Source organism: Silene latifolia, chromosome 4 (genome assembly GCF_048544455.1).
Source record: "Silene latifolia isolate original U9 population chromosome 4, ASM4854445v1, whole genome shotgun sequence".
In the NCBI taxonomy this organism is placed as follows: Eukaryota; Viridiplantae; Streptophyta; class Magnoliopsida; order Caryophyllales; family Caryophyllaceae; genus Silene; species Silene latifolia.
Window position 1 is genome coordinate 54581725 of NC_133529.1, and position 24264 is coordinate 54605988.

The following is a 24264-nucleotide window of genomic DNA, read 5'->3' on the forward strand; positions in this document are numbered from 1 at the left end:
GCGATTGCCGCATTTCATGATTATGAGATTTGGCAAATGGATGTAAAAACCGCCTTCTTAAACGATTATTTGGAGGAAGAGTTGTACATGGTGCAACCCGAAGGTTTCATAGATCCTGAACATCCTAAGAAAGTATGCAAGCTTAAGCGTTCCATTTATGGACTTAAGCAAGCTTCTCGGAGTTGGAATCATCGTTTCGACCAGGTGATAAAAGAGTATGGCTTCACTCGATCGGTCGAGGAACCATGCTCATATATCAAGTCGAGTGGGAGCAAGATTGTATTCTTGATATTGTATGTCGATGACATACTCTTGATTGGGAATGACATTCATCTCCTATCTTCGGTTAAAGAATGGTTGAAGAACCATTTCCAGATGAAAGATCCGGGTAAGGCACGGGCGCGATTCGGGAATCCGTATCTACCGAGATAGATCACGACGGACGTTATCACTTAGTCAGGAGTCTTATTTGGATAAGATTCTTGAGAAGTTCAGCATGACCAACTCCAAGAAGGGGAACCTTCCAATGACGACTGGGATGCAGTTGAGCAAGTCTCAGTCACCCACGACGCCTGAAGGGATTGAGTGCATGAATGGTGTTCCTTATGCATCTGCAATAGGATCGATCATGTATGCCATGATATGCACACGTCCAGAAGTGGCATATGCATTGAGTATGACGAGTCAGTACCAAAAGACTCCAGGTGAAACACACTGGATAGCTGTCAAAAACATCCTCAAGTACCTACGGAGGACTAAGGATTGGGTATTGACTTATGGAGGCGATACTAAGCTATGCGCGCAATCGGTTCTGTGAGATGATAGCTTCCAAACCGATCGAGATGATTCAAAATCTCGATGCGGGGTTCGTCTTCACTCTTAATGGTCTTTGCGGTCAGCTGGAAGAGTTCAAAATAGAGTGTTGTAGCAGATTCTACTACTGAATCCGAGTACTATGCCGCTTCGGAGGCAGCAAAGGAAGCGATATGGATGCGTCAATTCTTACAAGGACTTACAGTAGTTCCTAGTTCGAATGACCCGATCACCATCTATTGTGACAAGCAATAGAGGTGCCATCTTCCAGGCTAAGGAGCCAAAGTCTAGCAACAAATCTAGACATGTACATCGGAAAGCTCACCTGATCCGTGATTACGTGGAGCAAGAGGAGATAGTGATAGACAAGATTGCGACGGATGATAACATCGCGGATCCTCTCACTAAACCGTTGAATTATGATAAGCATGTAGGGCATTTTAATTCCATGGGAATTAAACATGTTCCTGAGTTGTAGTACTTGATTATGGATTTGATACATTATCATTTTCATATACTATTTATAACTTCATCGTTTTATATATAATATTTTGTTTTTCATGTGGATTGTACTGACAACATTGAACGCCACAAAGTGAACTGAATTACATTATATTTGTTTTGGTCCGTAATCGCCAATGTGAGCTGATAACTCCGGCTATTATATTGTGCAGTCGATTGATGGTGGGTTCAACGAGCCATAAGTCAAACGGTTGACTGATCGATCATAGATGCGAGATTATAATGATACCTCGTAGGACAACTTTTTGTGACAACGTAATGGAGTCCTAAATGTTTAAAAACATTCGGTGCCAGGTCGTGGATAGGACATCCATTGTGTTCCTAGAGTCGATTCTTTTGACTATCGACTGTCTCTTGAGATTAAGGCAGTTTTTGGGTGACTTTGGTTTCTTTCTCACGGTCTGCCGTAACTGGAGGCTAAGTAGATTTTTTCTGGGTCATTTCATACTGTGCTTATATCTGCAGGATTCGAGTTGAAGAAAATATCCAACCCTTATCAGGTATAGTTATTTCTCAGGGCCACTCGAGGAGTTGAATGGCGAAATGCATGGCCATGCTCGAATGTTGATTCGTTTATCAGTTAAGTTACTCTCTAGTCGGGGAAACCACTCTTGATATTGATCGCTTGTAAAATACGACCTTTGTGAATACGGATTTGCAAATTGTTTTACATTGAGTGGGAGAAATTTTAGGATATGAGAATCGGTTATCGCACATACACTTGTGAGGACAAGTGGGAGTTTGTTGGAGCTTGTGTCCTCCACAAATTAGTGTGATAACATTTGTAAATCTCTTACAGGTTCACAAGGGTATACTTCGTATATTTAATCAGTTGATTAACATTTACCTAATAACGGTTGGCTTGCTAGAAAGTTTGACGTTATTATCATACAGATGGCGGTGATCAACTGGTCCCTAAAGGTCACACCTATAGGATGTGTTTGAGGGATGTGATTATAGAAATATGATCACATTGATGCCTAATATGACTAAACAGTTAGTCAATGTGTTGATGAGACAATTATTTAATGAAGATTAAATAATATTAGTTGAGACGAATTAACTGTCAATTCGTAAATTAAATATAATAAGTTATATTTAATTAAATGTATGTAATGTTAGCTTGGACGAATTAATCTGTTAATTCGTAATTAAATGTAATCGGTTATATTTAATATCAACAAGATGAATGTGTCATAGTGGTAATAGTGAGGGTACACAAACCAAGAGGTCGTGGGTTCGATCCTCACTAGATGACAATTTAACACATTTTATACATTTTTTGAATAACCAAAAATAAGGAGATTACACTCCTTATTTCGGTTATATGGGCCGAAATTAGGGAAGATTATATCTTCCTAATTGACTCCCATATTTCGGTTACCATAAGAAGAAAAGGGAGATCATTTTATTCTACCCTAATTTCTTTTTAACCTAGCCTCCTCTCTCATCAGAAAAAACACAAAACAACATAATTTTACAGAAAATTTTAGATCGATTCTAGCATAATCAGAAGGACATATCTCATATCGTCTTGGGTGCAACTGATAGGCGAATATCTACTTTGATATTGTTCTTAGGCCATATTTGCTAGGACCGAAGGTTATTTCTGAATCCTTTATTTTGTTTATGTATTTTATTTATGACTAGTGATCGTCTTAATTAAATTCGTTATAATCCTTCATTTTAAGGGAAGTATACAGATTATTTCCCACAGGAAGAGTGTGCATTCTCTATGCACAGCTATGTCTTTGATGAGGCTGAGAGATGAGGTGGGGAAGATGGGGATACATATGATCCAGAGAGGGGATGTTAGTGGGGATTTGATAGTGGAGCCGGACCTTTATGATGATATTCGCAGGAAGCAGGCTTTGGATCCCAAGATTGAGGAGTGGAGATCTGGGGTAGAGAAAGGGACGGTGTCTAGATTCTCTATTCATACAGATGGTAGTGTGAGATTCAATGGGAGATGGTGTGTTCCTAGTGATGAGGAGTTGAAAAAGATAATCATGACAGAGGCTCATTGCACACCATACTCGGTACATCTAGGCGGTGACAAGTTATACAAAGATTTGAAGAAGATTTTCTGGTGGCCGGGGATGAAAAAGGAAACAGCTGAGTTCGTGGCTCGTTGTTTGACTTGTCAGAGAGTGAAAGGGGAACAGCGACGACCACAAGGTAAGATTCAGTCTCTTGAGGTACCTGAGTGGAAGTGGGAGTCCATTTCTATGGATTTTATAGTTGGTTTGCCGAAAAGTCAGCTGGGTAATAACATGATATGGGTTATAGTAGAAAGACTGACGAAATCAGCTCACTTTGTGCCGATGAAAGATAATTGGACCAAGATACAGTTGGCTTTGGCTTATAGGAAGCATGTGGTTCGTTTGCATGGGGTGCCTAAGGATATAGTGTCCGATAGAGATGCGAGGTTCATATCACGGTTTTGGAAAGAGTTGCAGGAGATGATGGGGACTACCTTGAAGATGAGTACTGCATTTCATCCTGCGATAGATGGCCAGACGGAGAGGACCATAAAGACTTTAGAGGACATGTTGCGAGCTTGTGTTATGGATTTTGGTGGTAGCTGGGAGCAGAGGTTGGATTTGATTGAGTTTTCTTATAACAACAGCTATCACACCAGTATTGGCATGGCACCATTTGAGGCTTTATATGGGAGGAGATATAGGAGTCCGATCTGTTGGGATGATAGTGCTGAGGCAGTTGTTTTGGGACCACAGATGGTACAAGAGATGGCTGAACAGGTTAAGCTGATTAGGCAAAGGATGAAAGCGGCCTAGGATCGACAAAAGAGTTATGCAGATCTACATCACCGGGACATAGAGTTTCAGGTTGGCGACAAGGTTCTTTTGAAAGTGTTTCCTATGTGTGGGGTCATGAGATTTGGTAAGAAAGGCAAGCTGAGCCAGAAGTTAATAGGACCATATGAGATCTTGGATCGTGTGTTGCTTATCGGTTAGCTTTACAAGCTGCTTTGGATAGAGTGCATAATGTGTTTCATGTATCTCTGCTGCGGAAGTATGTTAGTGGTCCATCACATGTGTTAGAGGTAGATAACATCGAACTAGATGAGTCTTTGTCTTATCTTGAGGTGCCTAAACAGATTCTTGATCGAAAGGTTAGGAAAACTAGACATGGTGAGACAGTGTTACTTAAGGTTCTTTGGTCTAACCATGAGGTTGAGGAGGCTACATGGGAGGCGAAAGAGGCTATAAGGGAGCGGTACCCGTCTCTTTTTGATCAGGTATGTATGGTTACGGGGACGTAACCTTGTTTCTTTTAGGGTGATTTTCGACGGGTTTGTTAATAATGCGGATTGGTATATAAGACTTCCATCACTTTTTATTAAAACACTTTTTGCAACCTAAAACACACAAGAGAAGATTAAGAGTTACGTTCTTTCATCCTCGCCGCATTATTAGCAAATCTCGGATCTAGGAGTGTTGGATTTCGTCGTTCTTTACATCTTTGTGATCCTTGAGTCGAGGGTAAGCTTTACATATAATTTTTATAATTTTTATAGCGTTTTGTTAAAGTTGATTAAACCCTAATTGGGTGATTTCGGGATTTTGGTGGTTTATGTGAATATAGTTGTGATTATATGTATGTATGTATAGGAGGAGGATTCGTTGAGGAGAGATTCTGACTTAGCTGCTTGATCGTCTGTCGGCGTTTGCATTTCCAGGTAGGGTTTCTCTACTCAGTATTAGTCACATGATTGTGTGGTGATTGTTGTTGTGACTATTGGTTACGTATAATGTTGGTTGATCTGGTTGCTTGGGATTTTCTACTGTTGATTGGTTTGTATCTGTCTGTGATCTTCGGGGTGCATCCCTGAGTCACTTGCGGGAGTGGCTTCACGCCCTTGATTCGCCTTCTGTGGAACCCACCACAGGAGGGATGTGCACATTAATGAACTTGGGTTTATCGCTCGATGGAGATGAGCGGGGCTTAGGTGGGAACGGCTGCGGTCCCCCACTGGCGGCGAGGAGTACCTGTTGCAATGGGTACTCTGGCAGGGCTACACACTTTAGTGTGTAGTCAGTTGTGTGGAGATTGGAGATGGAGCGGGGTTATCTTGAAATTTGTTTGAACTGTTTGTGTACATGTTTCATTGTGGCATTATTTTCGTGTAATTAGTACTGACCCCGTTAATTGTTTTAAAAACTGTGGTGATCCATTCGGGGTGGTGAGCAGTTGTTGAGCAGGTATGAGGAGATACGCTTGGGTAATCTGGGATGAGTCACCACGATGCAATCTTAGAGTCTTCCGCTGTTTTGGACTAGTTGTTTAGAACTTTTGGATTTGAGAACATTGTATTCATTTTAAACTATATTGCTAATTAAATATGTTTCTTCATTGTCATTTGATTATCATTGCCTCGGGTAACCGAGATGGTGACGTTCTCATACCTTAAGTGGTCCTAGTAAGGCACTTGGAGTATGGGGGTGTCACATCATAAGTCAAGGCACTCATTGTCGTCAACCCAGTCATCCCCGTCCCTTTTAAAAGTTCAGCCAAAGACTCGTAAATCCCCTACTTTTCAAGTGAAGAACGACACAAAAACTTAGTAGACGTAATGTCACAGTGCATTAAAGATTTAAAACGTTTACGATGAAGAGAATTCACTAAAGGTACCTCAGTATACTCGGGAAGTGAGGCGAGAGAATCATCGCCTACATAGCGAGTAGTAGCATGTGCAGCAGGCGTAAGAGCTCTCCCCCGTCCCCGTCCTCGTCCTCGTCCAGCAGCACCCAAAGCAGAAGCGGCCAGTCCAGGAGCGCGGCCTGTGACTGGTCGTTGTACTAACGCAGACGAAAAAGTAGCTGTGACAGACGGTGACGACATAGTAGGGGTCGACACCGTGGATAGGACAGAAGCTGTGGTGGCAGCATCGGCAGTAGAAACAGTAACAATAGGGCTAGTGACGGTGGTAGCAGCAGGGACCACCTTCTCAGAAAGGGACGAGCTAGCAGTAGAACTAGAAGCAGGCAGAGTACCATTATCCATCCTATGATGAAAATAAGTCCTTTTATCAGTAAATTAATCAATGACAACTCGATTTCCTCATATGTCGAAAATTTCGAAACCTTAAACCCCTAATCAAGGTCGAAACATGCAATTAAACAACAAGAAATAAGGGAGAAGGACTTACTTGACTAAGTACCTAAGATTATTTGCAATAAAATCAACAAAAAGCAGTAAAACAATCGGATTAAAACCCGATTTGAGCAATTCCTAAAATTGCGAAAAATCCGCAATTAACACGAATTTGAAAGGGGAAGCAAGGGGCTTTTGTCGAAAATAGAGCAAGGAATGCAATGTGGGTGTTTGATTTGGTAAAGGGGAATAAAAAATGGAGATTTGAGGGATTTAATGGGGTTTTATCGCAAACAAGGGGAAGAGGAAGAAGCAAAATGAAAATAGAAAGGGGAAAAGATACTCCCTTGCGTGTTATAAGCAGCAGTCACTCGATCGAGTGATTTGAAACCACTCGATCGAGGACTTTCTCCTCCAATTTGTTCGATCGAGTAAAAAGCCTTTCGATCGAGAACTTCCCATTTTGAACCCTTCGATCGAGGACCAAACACCTTTCGATCGAGAACTTTTCCTGGGCATTTCTCTCGATTGAGTACAAAAAGTGCTCGATCGAGTTGTTTTCCTTTGGCACGCATCCCAATGCAGCATATCTTCCCCAAACCTGCATAAAAACATAGAAAAATGCTTCCTGCAAATACCAAAATTCACAAAAATACGCAGTCTATATCCGGTCTTATGCTAAAACCAACTACGCTATTGTCTAAAAGTCTAAACGCAAATAAAAGTGTCTAACGGAAATTCAAATTACAAAGTGTTTACAACGGGACATTTCCCGCTTATCTTCCAAAGCACTGTAATAGCCAAAAAGAATAATTCGCATCCTCATATGCCTTCACTTTCTTGTTCCCTTTGTCATTCCTATTGGTAGTGTCACTCGCGTCATTCCCATCACTTAGCTTGCCTTTCACTGTACCTTGACCGACGGAATCCCCAATATCCACCCTGTTTATTCCTGCAGTAACGGAAACAACAGAATGGTCCTCCATATCGCTCTCAGTCTGAGGCGGAGGTGTTAATATAGCAGCACAAAACTCAGTATTATTAATTGGGGAATCTTTTTCGGGGTCTATAGAGGGTAAGGCATTGCAAGGTTGAACTTGCATAGGGGCCCTACGAACATTGGACTGATAAAAGGTCAACTCCTCGTCACCTACCTGAAAAGTAAGGGTCTTCCCCCCGACATCGATTACTGCGCGAGCAGTAAATAAGAATGGTCGTCCTAATATAATAGGAGTGTAAGAATCCTCGGGGATGTCCAAGACCACAAAGTCAACGGGAATAAAGAATCTCCCGATCTTCACAGGTATGTCCTCTAAGACACCTAGTGGCCGTGATATTGTACGGTCGGCCATCTGAACAGTCATGTTGGTACAGTGAAACTTGGTCAAACCCAGTCTCTTAGCAAGAGACAATGGTAGGACACTTACGCTAGCTCTTAAGTCACATAGCGCATTATCAATTAAGTGGGTCCCTATATGGCATGGAATAGAAAAGTTAGCCGGGTCAGATTGTTTAGGTGGTGTCTTATTCTGAATTAAGGCGGATCCTATTTCAGTTAAAGCTACTGTTTCATGATCACTAATATGCCTCTTATGCGTTAATATTTCTTTCATAAATTTCATGTAAGAGGGTACCTGGGTAAGAGTTTGGCGAATGGAACGTTGACATGAAGGCTCTTCAGGATATCATCAAATTTCCCGAACTGTTGTTCGGCCTTCTTGTTCTACAATCGCCTCGGAAAAGGGACCGTAATGGGAATTTCCAAGCCTTTATTTCTTTCTGCCAAAGTTTCAACACGATCCTCATCATTTTTACTCGATCGAACACTTCTTCCTTTCGATCGAGCACTTCCATCAGCAATATCCTTTGATCGAGGACAATCATCCACTCGATCGAAGTCTTCATTTTCAACATTACTCGATCGAACAGTATTTTCACTCGATCGAGTAGTTTCCTCAGCATTTCTTCTCGATCGACCATCTGAAATGAGTCGATCGAGGACTTTCTTCGGGTTCAACATAGTTTCATCCAATGACGACTGTTCACGCTCTGCAACAGTAATTTCCGGGTCTGATTTGTCTTTATCGGTCGACAATTTAGGTCCTTCGTAGGAAAGACCGCTTCTCAAATTAATCAGATTCACCATCTCATGATGGTTCTTGTCAGGTTGAGATGGTAAATGGCCCGGCTTCCTTGAAGATTGATTAGTGGCGAGTTGAGCTATTTGAGATTCGAGTGACTTGATTGACGCATCTTTTTGTTGGTCATTCTTTTACAACTGGACAGTCAACGCTTGTATCATTAACTTCAACTCAGTCATCTCACTTACACCACTAGAGGAAGCACCTTGATACGGCGGTGGAAAAGATGGAGGCTTTTGAAAGCCTTGTTGAGCTTTATGAGGTGGAACGTAGACCTATTGTTGTTGCTGCGATGGAGGGGTAGGATTCAATACATTCTTACTAGTCCATCTCAAGTTAGGATGGACTCCACTCTGATTGTTATAATAAGAGCCTCCTTGCCTAAATTGTTGAAAGGCATATACCTGCTCCTTCTCAGCTAGACAGTCAACAGCAGTGTGACCATCTTCTCCTCCACACCGCTCACATGAGACGGTTTCTTGTCTAGTCAACAAGTGAACCGTCTGTTGATCTCCCGCATTTTGCAACTCCAATTTGTCAAAACGGGCATTCATGGCTTCCAGCTGAGACACAACTGCACTATCAACAGAAAAAACTATTCTAATTCCCCCTCGCGGGTTCCCATATTCAACATAATGGGTAGCCATCTCCTCAATAATTCCCCATCCCTTGTCATCATCATTATTCTTCTGGAATCTCCCATTTGATTAAGCATCCAAAATAGCACGGTGGTCGTCATACAACCCATTATAAAACTGGTTGCATAAGAACCACTGGTCGAAACCATGATGAGGAAGAGACCGCACCAATTTCTTAAACCGGCACCATGACTCGTACAAGTTTTCATCTGGTGTTTGCTTGAAACTTGTAATTTTTCCTCTCAGCTGATTAGTTCGTTGTGGAGGAAAATACCTTTTATAAAAAGTAAGGGCCATGGTCTCCCAATTAGTAATACTGGCTACATTTCTATCAAGATCAGTGAGCCACTCTCGGGCTCCAACGGTCAAAGAGAAAGGAAATAAAACCTCCTTAATCTTATCCTGAGTCTCTCCCTTAGTAGCGGGAATGGTAGAACAGTAGTCTGTGAAAACCTCCATATGCTTCCGCGTGTCCTCACCAACTACACCATGATACAGATTTCTTTCGACCAGGTTGATATAGGACGGTCGAATATCAAATGTACTGCCATCCTCAGTCGCAAGATAGAAACCTTTAGGGATTGAGGCAGCTGTGGGCTCCGAATGACTCGCGATATTAGGCATTTTCACTGGACTAACGGCAAAAATAGATTTGTCTTCTTGAAAAGATAGGTCTTCTGCAAATAAGAAATGTTCAAGTTCAAGTTCAAAACTACTCAGGGCTTCCTTTTGAATCTTTCTCAGCAGTCTTTGTCTATAGCGAAAGGTCCGCTCCGGTTAAGGATCAGCTGGCACTAACTCTGGCCTGTTAGACCTGGGCATAAACAACACTAGAGAAAATAAATAAGAACTGTCTCAAGGAATTAAAAATTCCCTGAGACTGAGACAAACGAAAATAAGACAGATAAATAGGCTATTTGCCTCCCGGGCAACGGTGCCAAAATTTGATACCGTCGTTTTAGTACCAAAAATAATTACCTAGGACAACTAACAGAAGCTAGCAGAAGTAGGGTCGATCTCCACAGGGAGGCTATTGTATCTATCTGCTAATTATGTCTGTCTAGTAACAAATGGGGTTTTTTAAAATGATTTCTACACTAATAAAGGTTAAGCCAAGAGAAACAAAGGAAAGAGCAGTAAGGCAAGAAAAAGCAAGATATGTGATCAGATAAAGAGAGATATGTCAGGAATTCGGTTCACCATGGCAGTTCACTAACTCAGTCATAAATAGTTCAGACGATCTACTGTGAGAAGGGCAATGGAAAGGTCCTTTCGGTCCGCTATCCACCCTAGATTACAACTAAATTAACTTCCGTCCTCGGTAGGGTAGTCTACTGTTCATAACAGGTCTGTTCTCCAATCTTCCGATCTAGGATTTAATTTAACCAAATTAAAGGGTTTAGAAGCGTGCACTCAACTAAACTTATTACAGTTATATTGCTAATGACATAGTTCTCACAATCAATCGTCTAGCCTATTTACAACATCGTCAATTTACTACCATGGCTCCCCTAATCCTAACATAGAGGGAATTAGCTACTCATGCTATTGATGATAATAACAAGAACAACAATGAATATGCTAAAGAAAGACATAATAAAGGAACGATAAGGATGAAGCATAAACTAATAAACAAGGACAATTAAACAAGAGAACAATAATTAAGAGCAAACGAGGAATTAAATTGAGATTAAAGAGTAGAGAAAGATTACAAAGCTTAGATCCGGAAATAAAGAGGCAGAGAAAAAGTTCCAGCAGTAATTAAGAGAAGGAGAGTAATTAAGTGTAGAGTAATGTGTGTTAAGATAGATAATTAACATAATGACGTCTTCCCTTATATAGGGGGAAGATTATTAACTAAAATAAACCTAAGCACGGAATAAAAATTTCGAGAAAATAAGTAAACCACTCGATCGAGGCATTTCATTCCTCTCAATCGAGTGGTTCCTCAGCCATTCTCCTCGATCGTACAAAAGGGGCTCTCGATCGAAGACCTTCAAATCAACACATTTCGATCGAGTACAGCAGGGACTCGATCGAACACCAGCAACCGCCAAATCTACTCGATCGACCACAAAAGCACTCGATCGAGCAGATTACCACTGAAAACAGCTTGGACTCCGTCTGGTCAGCTTCTAAGGGCCTCCTACACGCTTCCCCAGGTACGGCATTCCGCTCTAAATCTTCATCTCCTTAAAATGCATGCTAGGAGGAACGAAAAATGTACTATTCCACCACTTTAAGGTCCATTCCTGCAAATGAGATGAAACAAACCAAAGTAGCCAATTCGGGGCAATTTTGCAATAAAAAACTGTAGAAATGTCATAGAAATGCGTGCAATAAGAGGCTAAAAAGTCTATATAAATTGCACGTATCAGCAATTCCCCTAGCACACCATCTGATAATGGAGTTCGAGGCGAACCTAGACCCAAAGTTGGCGGTGCCAGAGTTGCTTCTGGAAGTGACAATCATCCCTCGGGTGATGAGAACTCTATTGCGACTGTCTAAGGCTTTTTTTTGTCCTCGATTCCTTTTATCCCTGGTTGTTTAATGGATAGATTCCCAAATCATTTAACCCGGCAACGAGCTATATATTAGCTTGTTAACGTGGAGTGTTCAAGCTGCAGGTAGTCGTGAATTCATGACTATGTTGCAGGAAGCGATTCGAGTTAATAAGCCGCATGTCTTAGCTTTGGTAGAAACTCACATCAGTGGTGAAACAGCACAACGAGTTTGAGACCGAATTAATTTTGGTGGCAAAACGCGAGTAGATGCTGAAGGATTTAGCTGTGGTATTTGGTTGTTTTAGAAATCAGAGGAGGTTAATGTGCTTCCAATCATTCATCATCCATAACATATTACTGTTGAGATATCTCGAGTTGGTGAGTTATCTTGGCATTACACGGCTGTGTATGCTAGTCCAGATTCAACTAAGAAAAAAGAGTTATGGTTTGATTTAGAGAATTTCGCAAGGACGCACAATAAGCCCTGGTTATTGATGGGTGAGTTTAATGACACCCTCTACCTCCATGAGAGGAATGGCGATGGGGATGGTATGCGAAGGAGATGCAACAAGTTAATGCTTGGTGTGAGCGTAACAATTGGATCGATCTTGATTATTTGGGACCTGACTATACCTGGGCTAGAGGACACTCTGCTGCAACTCGAAAGTGGGCTCGACTGGATAGAGCAATGTGTAATTCTGACTGGCGTATTATGTTCGAGGAAGGTTCATTGTGGCACCTAGTTCAGAACCAATCTGATCATTGCCCAATTGTGGTTAGCACGAACGGGTTTGCACCTATTCCCAGTGTCCTACGCCCTTTCCGCTTTCAAGCCGCTTGGTTGTGTCATAACAAATTCTCTGAATTCGTGGAGCTAAATTGGAAGAATGAGCAACCTTTAATTCCTTTTACTCATGAGTTTGCGGATCAATTGCAACTGTGGAATAAGAATATTTTCCGGAATATTTTTTAAAGAAAGAAAAGCTTGGAGCGAAGGTTGTTAGGTGTCCAGAAACGGTTGAAGAACAGAGGACCTGACTATTTATTTAAGTTTGAGCTTAAGTTGAAGAGTCAGCTGGATGATGTATTAAGACAAGAGGAGCTTTTATGGTTTCAAAAATCAAGAATGGAGGCAATTTGTGATAGAAATAGGAATACTCGATTTTTTCATCTGAGCACCATCATTCGGAGGAAGCATAATCGTATCGATGCTCTCCAAGATGATATGGGAAATTGGGTGTGGGATGCTGAAATGGTAAGAACCATGGTCATTGAGCATTTTAAATATGTTTTTACGGGTCCTACTATTCCGTGTGCTTTCTCTCGAATCAATACTGGGTGCTTTCCTCATTTAATGGTGGACGAACAAAGGAAATTAAATCGAGCTTACTCCACAACTGATGTCAAGTGTGCTTTGAACCAAATGTCCCATTTCAAAGCTCTGGGACCGGATGGTTTCCAAGCGTTATTCTATCAGTCACAGTGGGAAGTTGTCTCACCTTGTTTGTGTCGTATGATCCTGGGGGTTCTCAATGAAGGTATTTATCCGTCTAGTTTGGGTGAAACTTTTATCTCATTAATTCCCAAAATTGATAATCCTCATAAGGTCACTCAATTTCGTACCATCGGGCTCTGTAATGTCTCTTATAAGATTGTGACGAAGATGATTGTTAATCGTCTAAAACTTATCCTACCTTTGTTGACCAGTCCGGTTTAGACAAGCTTTGTCCCTAGAAAGCAAATTACGGATAATATAATTATAGTTAAGAAGACTTACACTCGATGCGATCTAAGAAAGGAAGGAAGGGGATCATGGCTATTAAACTGGACCTTGAGAAGGCCTATGACAAGTTAGAGTGGCCGTTCATTCAACATACTTTAGGTGACATGGGAATTCCGTCCCAGATGGTTCAAACTATCATGACTTGCATCAAATCATCATCCCTGGGTGTCCTTTGGAATGGTGAACGAACGAAGGTGTTTGGTCCAACGAGGGGAATTTGGCAAGGGGACCCTTTATCACCCTAACTTTTACTATTTGTATGGAGAAGCTAAGTCAATTAATTGATTTGGCTGTAGGTAGAGGAGCTTAGAAGGGATTTCAACTGAGTAAAGGTGATCCGGTTCTAACCCATTTGTTCTTTGCGGATGATATCATTTTATTTGGAGAGGCTTCGCTACAACAGGCTCAAGAGATTAATCGTTGTTTGAATATTTTTTGTCAAGCCTCGGGACAGAAAGTTAGTGTTGAAAAATAAAGGGTATTGTTCTCTCCTAATGTAAATGAGGATGAGATTAATAAGATTACCTCTGAATTGGATATAGAACCTACTGACAATCTGGGTATGTATTTGGGTATTCCGACTTTCAATGGCCGAGTCACTAGGAGTCCTTTGAGTACATTTCACAATGGGTTGATAAGCGCCTATCTGGGTGGAAAGCAGAAAACATATCCTTGGCTGGTCGCGCAACTTTGGTCCAGTCCACAATGTCATCCATACCATCGTATGCGATGCAGACGGTTAAATTGCCATGCTCCATATGTGATGATCTCGATAAGAAGGCCCGTCATTTTCTGTGGGGGAGGTGATCGGGATGCCGGGGGGTTAAGTTTAGTTTCTTGGGATATGGTCACCAATGAAAAGGAGAATGGAGGCCTCGGTCTTCGTTCGATGAGGCAAGTTAATGCCGCTTTTATGGCTAAATTGGGTTGAGGATGCTTTTGGAACCTAATGCTTTGTGGGCTCGGGTTTTGCGACATAAATATTGTAAAAGGCGGTGCGATATTGATATGTTTAAGACGAAGCAGGTGAGCTCAAATACATGGAAGGGTATAGTTAAGGCCGTGGACGTTCTTAAAAATGGAACCCGATCAGCTATTGGCAATGGTAAAGATACCTTGTTTTGGAGACATGCTTGGGCAACGACCTTACCCCTGGACCGATATACTCTATTACCTATTCCACCGAAGTTAATTGATTATTCGGTTGCGGATATGTGGGAGGTGGAGTCGAGATGGAAATGGGATGTTTTTGCGGACTTTTTCTCGACAGAATTTCTCCAAACCATTGCCTCGTATGAGGTGCTGCCAGGTGAGGGGAATAAGGATGAGTTTTATTGGGCGGAGACATCATCGGGTTTTTTCTCCATTAAGTCCGCTATCCGAATTATTCGAGATACGCCGGTGGAAAATTCTGAACTGTTTTGGAAATTACCATGGAAGACATGGGCACCGCAAAAAAATGCGATTGTTTCTTTAACTTCTTTTACATGATCGGATCATGTCTAATGCTAACCGAGCTAGGCGAGGTTTTACAGATGATACTTGGTGTGGGGTATGTAGTGACATAGAGGAGTCATCCCTCCATTTTTTGCGGGACTGTCCGAAAGCTAAAATAGTGTGGAGTTTCTCAAGAGTTCATGGGTACCTCATCAATCTGGGATTGGGTGGTGTTGAATTTATCTCGGGGCAGTGTTAGAGGTCTGGAGAGCTCGCCGACCCGTTCTCGATTGTTGTGTGGTGGTTATGGAGGTGGAGGAACTGCCGTGTGTTTAATAGGGAGGAAATAATCCCGACGAATTTATATACCTTTGTGATGCACCGGGTATGGGAAGTCTCAAACGCGAAGGAAACCATGGATATTTGTATTTGAACAAAAGAACAAAGGCATAAGGAGATGTTTATCTGATGGATTGCTCCACCAGTTGACTAGCTCGTTTTAAATATTGATGGCGCATCCAAGGGTAACCCGAGTCGATCAGGTGCGGGTGGTATTTTTCGTGACTCGTCGGCACTACAACGAAAACGCGGGAAACTGACGGAAAAAATCCGTCAGTAAAGGGCAAAATCCGTCAGTAGAGGTCATTTCTTGACAGAATTTCCATCGGGATGCCGCATCAGCGATTTTCATCACTAAAATACCTGTCCTGACGGATAACTGACGAAATAACCGTCGTCCAATACCAGCGATTTTCGTCAGTATATCAATTTCCTGACGGAATTTCCGTCATAGGCGGGACACGTGGCATATTTGGCGGCTGTTTTGAAATTCTGAAAAAAGGCCCTCTCACGGAAATTCCGTTAGGAAAAGTCAAACTTTTGTTGACTTTACTGACAGAATTTCCGTCGGGGGCCTGACACGTGGCATTTTTAGGAAAATGGTAATTCTGGCCTCTGACGGAAATTCTGTCAGTATTTTGGACTTTCCTGACGGAATTTCCATCTGGATTATTAAAAAACAGGGGCTGGAAACAGCAGCTTGCTGCCTAGCCACGATGCGTTTTTGCATCGTTTCAAATACAGCCACGATGCCTATTTGCATCGTTTCAAATACAACCAAAACCTTCAAAACATATATACAATCGTCTACCGCCAAGCGGAAATCCATTTTCACGTCGACCGCAATTGCGGGAATTAAGAGAGGCAACAAAAGAGAGTTGAAAGCAAATTTTTTACATAAAAAGTCGGTCAAATTCGTACATTGTCTTACTAATTAAATACAAATCACCAATGTTTTTTCATACTCCCTACTAGACGACAATACTAACCTAACTAAAGGCTCTAACCTATAGGGGAAATAAAACTACCACCTCCAAACCCGTGTCCATCATCCGCAAAGTCGTCCCGCCTATGTGGATTGATTGCGAACACGTGTTTGGGGGTTGAGATGCTTGCATATCAGCTCAAGCCTTTTGCATTGCCGCCATTTGTTCTGCCTGTTGACGAACAGTTTCTTCAAGAGCAAGTCGAGCGGCTCGCTCATCTTTTATTTGGGTGGAAAGCTGTAAAATCATGCTAGGGGCATAAGAGAAAGATCGTCGACCAACTTTGTTAGTAGGAGGATCATACCATATTTCTGCCCCTTTATCTCCGGTCCCAAATAGCCGGTTCTTCTCGTCAAAGCCCTTGACAGCTTTATAGTACGCCCGGATCTCGTCGGAAGACTGTCCAGGTGGAAATGGTTGACTCATCTCTTCATTGTAATCATTGGAACCTATATACCAACCAAAAACCTTATTTTGAGTCTCTTAAGTATTGTTTTAGAGAACTCTTAAAAGTTTGTATCATTATCTTCACAGTATGATATATATATATGAATTAAAAAAACCACCCACCACAATCATTCTAAATTAAAAAACCACCCACCACAATAGGCCATAGCCACCAAAATCGTCATACTTCCAACAAATATTCACTTATATGCTATCCAATAACTTCACTCATTGGTTTCGTCCGTCCAGCCGCTTAGACAACCACCAACCCTTCTAATTTAAATAGAATCTGAAGCCTTTCTTGACACACTGTCATTTTCACCATCGGATCGAAACCTAAGAGGTTTGGTGTAACCTTTGTCACGGGTCAAAAACTTTTGTGCACGATTGACATTAAGAAAAAGGTTGATGAAATCGATTAATGAATCATGATTAAATGGAGGGAAAAAAAAAGAAGGTTGAGGAGTTGATTGACATGGAAGAAGGGTGACCAAAGGATGGAGCAATGGAGTATACTGGATTGGAGGTAGTTGAAAAAAAAAGAAGGTTGAGGAGTTGATTGTTAAGCATTTCAGCGGCGAGAATTTCGTAGGTAGTTGAATAATTTTTGGAGGAGATGAATGATTAATTAATAATTTAACGATATTCTCGGAAGCAAAGCTAATTAACCAGCGGTGGCGTTTGATATCGTTTACCTTTTTTTCATTATTACAATTTTTATTAGATTTAGTCTTAGCCATCTATTTCTCTTTATTCAATGGTTGAGATTTGTGAGCACACAAACTCACAACTCACCGTAAGAACCAAACTCACGCTTACTATATGATTTGGAATGAGAGGAATGTTTGCAGGCTTAATCTTCAGCTTAGCAGACCTGAACTATTGGTATCTAGAATCTCACAGTATGTGCATCACAGGCTGGTTTGCAAAATGACTACTGTGGTGACGGCTAATGATTGTTCTTGGCTAAGTAGATTACACATACGTTGTAGTTTTTGTACTTAGTCTTTCTGATGCTAGATGAATTTGGACGATATTGTAATATTTTTATGAAATGGAATACAAATGCTCACATGTTACCAAAAAAAATATATATATGTATATATATATATACATATATATATATATACATATATATATATATATAGAGGCGGGATTTCGTGAGAGAGAAAGCTAGAGAGAGAAAAGCTCTAAATTCTTAAACTTTAACAAATCTATTACAGCGATGACGGCTCTGAAAACCATGTCAAACCGCTTTTCACCATTAAATTCAACAACAAAATCTGCTTTACATTCATCCAAAGCTTCAGTCGTAGGCTCATCTACTAAACATATACCTAAAGGTGGTCACTTGGGTCCTTCTTCTTCTGATACAGGGAAAACAAAGTCTATCAATGCTATTCAGGGCATCCCGGTGTTGGATCTTAATGAAGGAGAACCGGTAGAAAGCGATGGCTGGACACTGTGGAAGGGTGGAAAGGATATACCTATTTTGGAAACTATCGATGAAGAGGAGGAATTCACTGATTTGCTACAGTTTACACATGAAGATATCAAAACAGAGGTAGATTTTTGGTCTAACTCTGTTATTTGTTACATTTTGGGAGCAAATCCTCCTTGGGATCTTGTTGAGGATTATGTGTATAAGGTGTGGGATTGTTTTGGAATTGATCGTGTTTCGTTCTTGGATAATGGAGTTTTTGTTGTAAGATTAACTAAACCTGGGGGGAAACATGCTTTATTGAAATCTGGCTATTATCTATATGACAATAAACCAGTTGTGATCAAACCCTGGGTTAAGGATATGGAATTGGTTAAAGAGAAGGTTGCTGTTGTTCCAGTTTGGGTGAAGCTATATGGAATTCCCTTGAAATTTTGGGGAAAGTGTTTGCCTCAAATTGCTAACTTGGTAGGAAAATATGTTAAAATGGATATAGAGACACATGACAAAGTTCGTTTGAGCTTTTCTAGGGTGATGATTGAATTACCTATGGATCAGCAACTCATTGAGAAAGTCAAATTTTTAGATGAAAATGGGCATGTGGTTAATGTTACCATCGAGTATGAATGGCGGCCTATTTCTTGTACAAGCTGTACAGGGATTGGGCATGATGCTTCTTAATGCAGGAAGCCTAGGAGGAGGGGTGTTAAATCTCAAGGTCCTAAGGTTCCTGGTAAGCCAACCCAGAAGAAAGTTTGGAGGCCAGTGACACAACCCCCAATTCAGTCTCAGGAAGTGGTTACTCCTCCTACATTACATCTAGACAATTTCCCTCCACTGTCTGCCAGTAGGCCTACTCCTGTCATAAAGTCAACTCCTGTCAAGAACATTATTCGGCTTAATAGGCAAGAGAGTATGGTGGGGGTGAGGTTATCAGGAAAGTTTAGCAATTACACATTTATGGATGCTCTGAATCATAATGCTGTCCCACAAGAGCAGGCTGTTGAGAGTGGTACGGACCCCCCAGATCCTAATATCCATGCATAGCTTAGGATTTTGGAACGTTAGGGGTCTAAATGACCTGAATAAGCAGAGAGTGGTGAGATCTTTTTTGCTGATAATGGGGTAGGGCTTTTGGTTTGCTTGAAACTAAACTGAAGCCTAGTATTTTATTGAATAGGAATACCTCTATATGTGATGGTTGGAGTGTCTCCACTAACTGCAGTTGGCATAAAGGAAGTAGAATGCGGGTTTTATGGAAACCCGATCTTTTTGATATTCAGTTTATATCTTATAGTGCTCAACATATTCACATGTTAGTTCATTCTAGAGTGGATAATAAGAAGTTCCAGCTTACTATGATCTATGCTTTTAATGGGTTGCAAGAGAGAATTGCATTATGGAATACCCTCAAAGATATCTCTGCTAGTTGTTGTACACCTTGGCTTTGGCTTGGGGACTTCAACACATCGTCTCCTATAGAGAGGTTAGGAGGGAATACTACGATCTTTGAAATGGAGTATTTTCAAGATTGTGTGTCTATTTGTGGTATGGAGGATATCCCTGCCCATTGGTGCTATGTTTACTGGTCTAACAAACAGGAATCTTCGATAGGGTTTACATAGATTGGATAGGGCTATGGGTAATCGGAGTGGCTAGCCGAGTTTGCCAATAGTCTTGCTCATTTTCACCCCGAGGGCTTATTTGATCATTGTCCCCGCACCATTGTGATGGGAATGCGATATTGGAGGGAAAAAGTCTTTTAAATACTTTAACATGTGGGGGCTTGCTCCTAGCTTTAAGGAATCTGTTACTCAGGCTTGGACTACTGTCTATAGAGGGACTAAAATATTTTCAGTAGTCAAAAAACTCAAAGCTCTCAAACCTATTCTGAAGAATATAAATAGAGAATGTTTCTCGATGTGGAGAATAATATACTGTTGCTAGTCGGCCTTGGAACATATCCGAAGGCTTTAATTGATAACCCAGGGATGCTTGATCTCATTCAAGAAGAAGCTACTTTGGCTCATGAGCTGAGAGATTTAGTATCTGCTAGGGACAGCTTTCTGATTCAAAAGGCAAAGGTGCAATGGTCCTTAGAAGGTGATCTTAATACTTCCTATTTTCATCATGTCATTAAGAAAAGAATGATGCTCAATAAAGTTTTTCAAATTGAGGACCAGGATGGAAAATTGTGCATCGATGGGGATTCTATTGGTGGCTTTCTTAGAATACTATCGGGGGTTACTTGGGTCAAGTACTACTACAACCGAGGTTAATGTGAATGTTGTTAGGAAGGGTGCTTGTTGTAATAAAGATCATCGGGATATTTTCAATAAAACGTTACTAGTGAAGAGGTTAAGAACAAAGCATTTTTAGCATTCCTAAAGATAAGTCACCTGGTCCTGATGGCTATACTAGCCAGTTTTTCAGGGATGCTTGGGATGTGATAGGGTCTGATGTGAGTGCAGCAGTAATAAATTTTTTTGAAACAGGGAAGTTATTGGCTCAGTTGAATGCTACTATTATTACCTTAATTCCTAAACTGGATAGGCCTACCAGTGTCAAGCATTTCAGGCCAATTTCATGTTGTAATGTGCTTTATAAAGCTATCTCCAAGATTCTTTGCAATAGGTTGGCTCTTGTGTTACCTGATCTAATTAGTAAGAATCAGGGGGCTTTTGTTAAAGGCCGGAGCATTCTTGAGAATATTTTGATTTGCCAAGATTTGGTCAGGCTTTACCATAGGGGAAATGCTTCACCTCGATGCATGTTTAAGCTTGATCTGCAAAAAGCTTATGATTCTATTGAATGGGCTTTTGTGGATCAAATGCTTGGTGCTCTTAGGTTCCCTGAGAAGTTCAGGCAGATGATTATGACCTGTGTAACTACTTCTTCATTTACTCTTAATCTCAATGGTGCACAGTTTGGTTATTTTAAAGGAAGAAGGGGCTTAAGACAGGGTGACCCTATTTCACCTCTTCTTTTCTGCCTTTGTATGGAATATTTGTCAAGGGTTATGGAGTTTGCAACAAGAAAATGGTATTTCAGGTATCATCCTCTTTGTAAGAGTCTGAGACTTACTCATTTGCTCTTTGCTGATGACCTCTTAATGTTTAGTAAGGGAGATGTGCGAGTCTATTATGCTTATACTTAGAGTCTGGCTACCTTTTCGCTGCATCGGGGCTCACAGTTAATGCATCTAAATCTGAAGTGGTGTTTTGTGGTGTCACTGATAGTTTGAAGACTGATATTATCCAGATTTCTGGCTCCCAGGAAGGGAAGCTTCCTTTTAAATATTTGGGTATTCCTATCCAACCTGGTAGATTGAGTAGAGGTGATTGTAATGTGTTAATTGAGAAGATTGTTTCTAAAGTCAGGGGGATTGGTGCAAGGAAGCTAAGCTATGCTGGTAGACTTGTGCTAATCAACTCAGTTTTCAATACTTTACATAATTATTGGGCTTCTATTTTTCTGATTCCTAAAGGAGTCATTAAAAGAATAGAGGCAATTTGTAGGAATTTCTTGTGGTGTGGTGAATCAGACTATAACAGAACTCCCTTGGTGTCTTGGCATGATATTTGCTTCAGTAGGAAGGAGGGTGGACTGGGTATTAAGAATGCAGGGGTGTGGAATGTAGCAAGTGTGGGTAAGCTTGTTCACTGGTTGTATACTAAAGCAGATAGATTATGGGTGCTTTGGATAGACCATGTCTATTTGAAAGGGGCAGACTGGGTTCACTATCAACCTCCTCTTGATTCCAATTGGAATTGGAGGAATATCTGTAGAGTTAGAGGTATTCTTGAGGGTGGCTATCAAGGTAATACTTGGGTAGCCTCTCCTGGTGGTTACAATGTCAGTTCAGGTTACCATTGGATGCAGGGCTCACACCCCCCTGTCCTATGGTACAAAGATGTATGGGATAATTGGTTACTTCCCAAGCATTCTTTTATTGCTTGGTTAATTCAGAAGAAGGCTCTTAATACTAGAGTTAAGCTTCACAGGCTGGGTATTTGTTTGTCTGATACTTGTGTTCTTTGTGAAGTGGGAAAGGAAACGCATGACCACTTGTTTGCTGAGTGTGACTACAGTGCTAGGGTCATTGCAGGTGTTGAGGAATATTTTCATGTGTGTTTCACTGGTTCAACCCATTTCTCCTCGAAGATCAGGAAGAAAACTTGCAGACTGGCAAGAATGGTTACTTACTATATGATTTGGAATGAGAGGAATGTTTGCAGGCTTAATCTTCAGCTTAGCAGACCTGAACTATTGGTATCTAGAATCTCACAGTATGTGCATCACAGGCTGGTTTGCAAAATGACTACTGTGGTGACGGCTAATGATTGTTCTTGGCTAAGTAGATTACACATACGTTGTAGTTTTTGTACTTAGTCTTTCTGATGCTAGATGAATTTGGACGATATTGTAATATTTTTATGAAATGGAATACAAATGCTCACATGTTACCAAAAAATATATATATATGTATATATATATATATATATGTATATATATATATATGTATATATATATATATATATATATATATTACCTATCTTTCTAAGAAAGATATTACCGTTCTTTGTAATAAAAATAAACATTAAATTGAATACAAAAACTTACGTCTATCTCAGCAGCTCGAGGATTAACCCAATCGCCCTTCTTATTTTTCTTCGTCTTCGTAGACAACTTGTACGGAGTGGCCTCTTCACCCTTAAAGTAGTATGGAAACAAGTAAAATCAAGTATATATTCGTCAATCATATATATTAACCATTTTTTAAAAGCAATATAAACAATACTTACCAATTCCTTAAAAGCATCGGAGCAACTCTTCCGACCAAGAGTGTGGGTGCCCATTGCTTTCCCATCTTTAGCACCCGACTTCCTATTTGCCGTGTTAATTTTCGAATGTTTGGTAAAAGTGGGATCTTCTGGCCTAGTCTTAAGGTTCTCCCACCAAGTATCAGGCACCCACTTTGCCTTTTTCTTATTATACTTCAGTCCATTAATAAGAGAGGTAATCCGCCTTGTTACCCTACTCTGCCATTCAGGCCTAGGATCATAGTCACTGATGCGTGTCTTTTATATGATGTTTTACATCCCATTTTACACGCATTTCAGAGCTCATTCTTGTAGTTTATGCTACATTTCTCCCTATTTCCGTCTACTTCCGTATTTTGTACATTATTGCAGAAATGTGAAGAATTCAACGGGAAATCAAGCCAAATCCGTCCCCGAGTAATCTGCATTGCAAATGACGTAAAGGAATCACTTAAGGAACGAGCTTGGTGCGCAATTCAAGGCCCAAAAGACGAATCCACGAGAATAAAGAAGTCAAGTAGCAGCTTATCCAGTCGATCGACCGTCACTTGCAGTCGATCGACCAATGCTCAGTTCGAAGCCCTTTGTTCTTTGAGAGGAGCATCGATCGACCAACATTATCAGTCGATCGACCAGATTTCTATTCCAGACGAGAATTGAAAGACCGTGAATCTTGAAGCCCGTGAAGTTTAGGTTTAGGAAATAAGATGTTACGTTGATTGCTATATAACGTAACATAAAACCATCAGTTATATTCAAGTTTTGATCTAAGTTTTTACCTAAGTTTCTATCACAAACACAGTACTTTAAGTTTTATTCATTCGGGTAGTTAGGGTTTGGAACATCGATTGGCATTGGATTTTCCTGTTCTTATTCTTAATCGTTCCGCTGAATCTCGGTATTCCTTCTGCCCTAATTCCAATTTTATTGTTTTACTTTCATTGTTAGTATAGGTTTGATAGTTAGTGCCCCAAAGCCAATTATCGTTTTGTCATTATTGTTATTTACCATTAGCATGAATTCAGTAATCATTATTAGTCTAGTTGTTGTTTTTACCTTCATCATGAGTAGCTAATTCTTTAGTGCTAGGATGTAGGCGATTTATGGCATAGGCGGCATTAGATTAGGGAGGACTGTCTCGCGTGTTGGTCGATCGACTGACCTTTTGATCGATCGATCGCCTCGTAGGGTTCATATTCGTTTTAATTGAATTTAATCTTGTATTTAACGAATCGAATGCATGCGACGATTAGATACCTATTTTCGTGATCT

The 24264-nt window shown here is 40.7% G+C and overlaps 1 protein-coding gene across 1 annotated transcript; it reads left to right on the plus strand.

The window, feature by feature from the left end:
* The first annotated feature begins 20079 nt into the window (after positions 1-20079).
* Positions 20080-22561, plus strand: LOC141651519 (uncharacterized). The gene is made up of 3 exons (XM_074459227.1): positions 20080-20443; positions 20665-21220; positions 21409-22561. The coding sequence occupies exons 1-3, from the start codon at positions 20080-20082 to the stop codon at positions 22559-22561; spliced, it is 2073 nt and encodes a 690-aa protein (XP_074315328.1).
* Positions 22562-24264: the final 1703 nt, after the last annotated feature.

Excerpts from the sequence above, each read along its gene's own strand:
- LOC141651519 (XM_074459227.1), top strand. The coding sequence starts at position 20,080 with ATGTTTCTCGATGTGGAGAATAATATACTGTTGCTAGTCGGCCTTGGA. Across the intron at positions 20,444-20,664 it reads CAAGTACTACTACAACCGAG|GGAAGTTATTGGCTCAGTTG; the intron begins GTTAATGTGAAT and ends TTTTTGAAACAG. Across the intron at positions 21,221-21,408 it reads ACAAGAAAATGGTATTTCAG|TTTGAAGACTGATATTATCC; the intron begins GTATCATCCTCT and ends TGTCACTGATAG.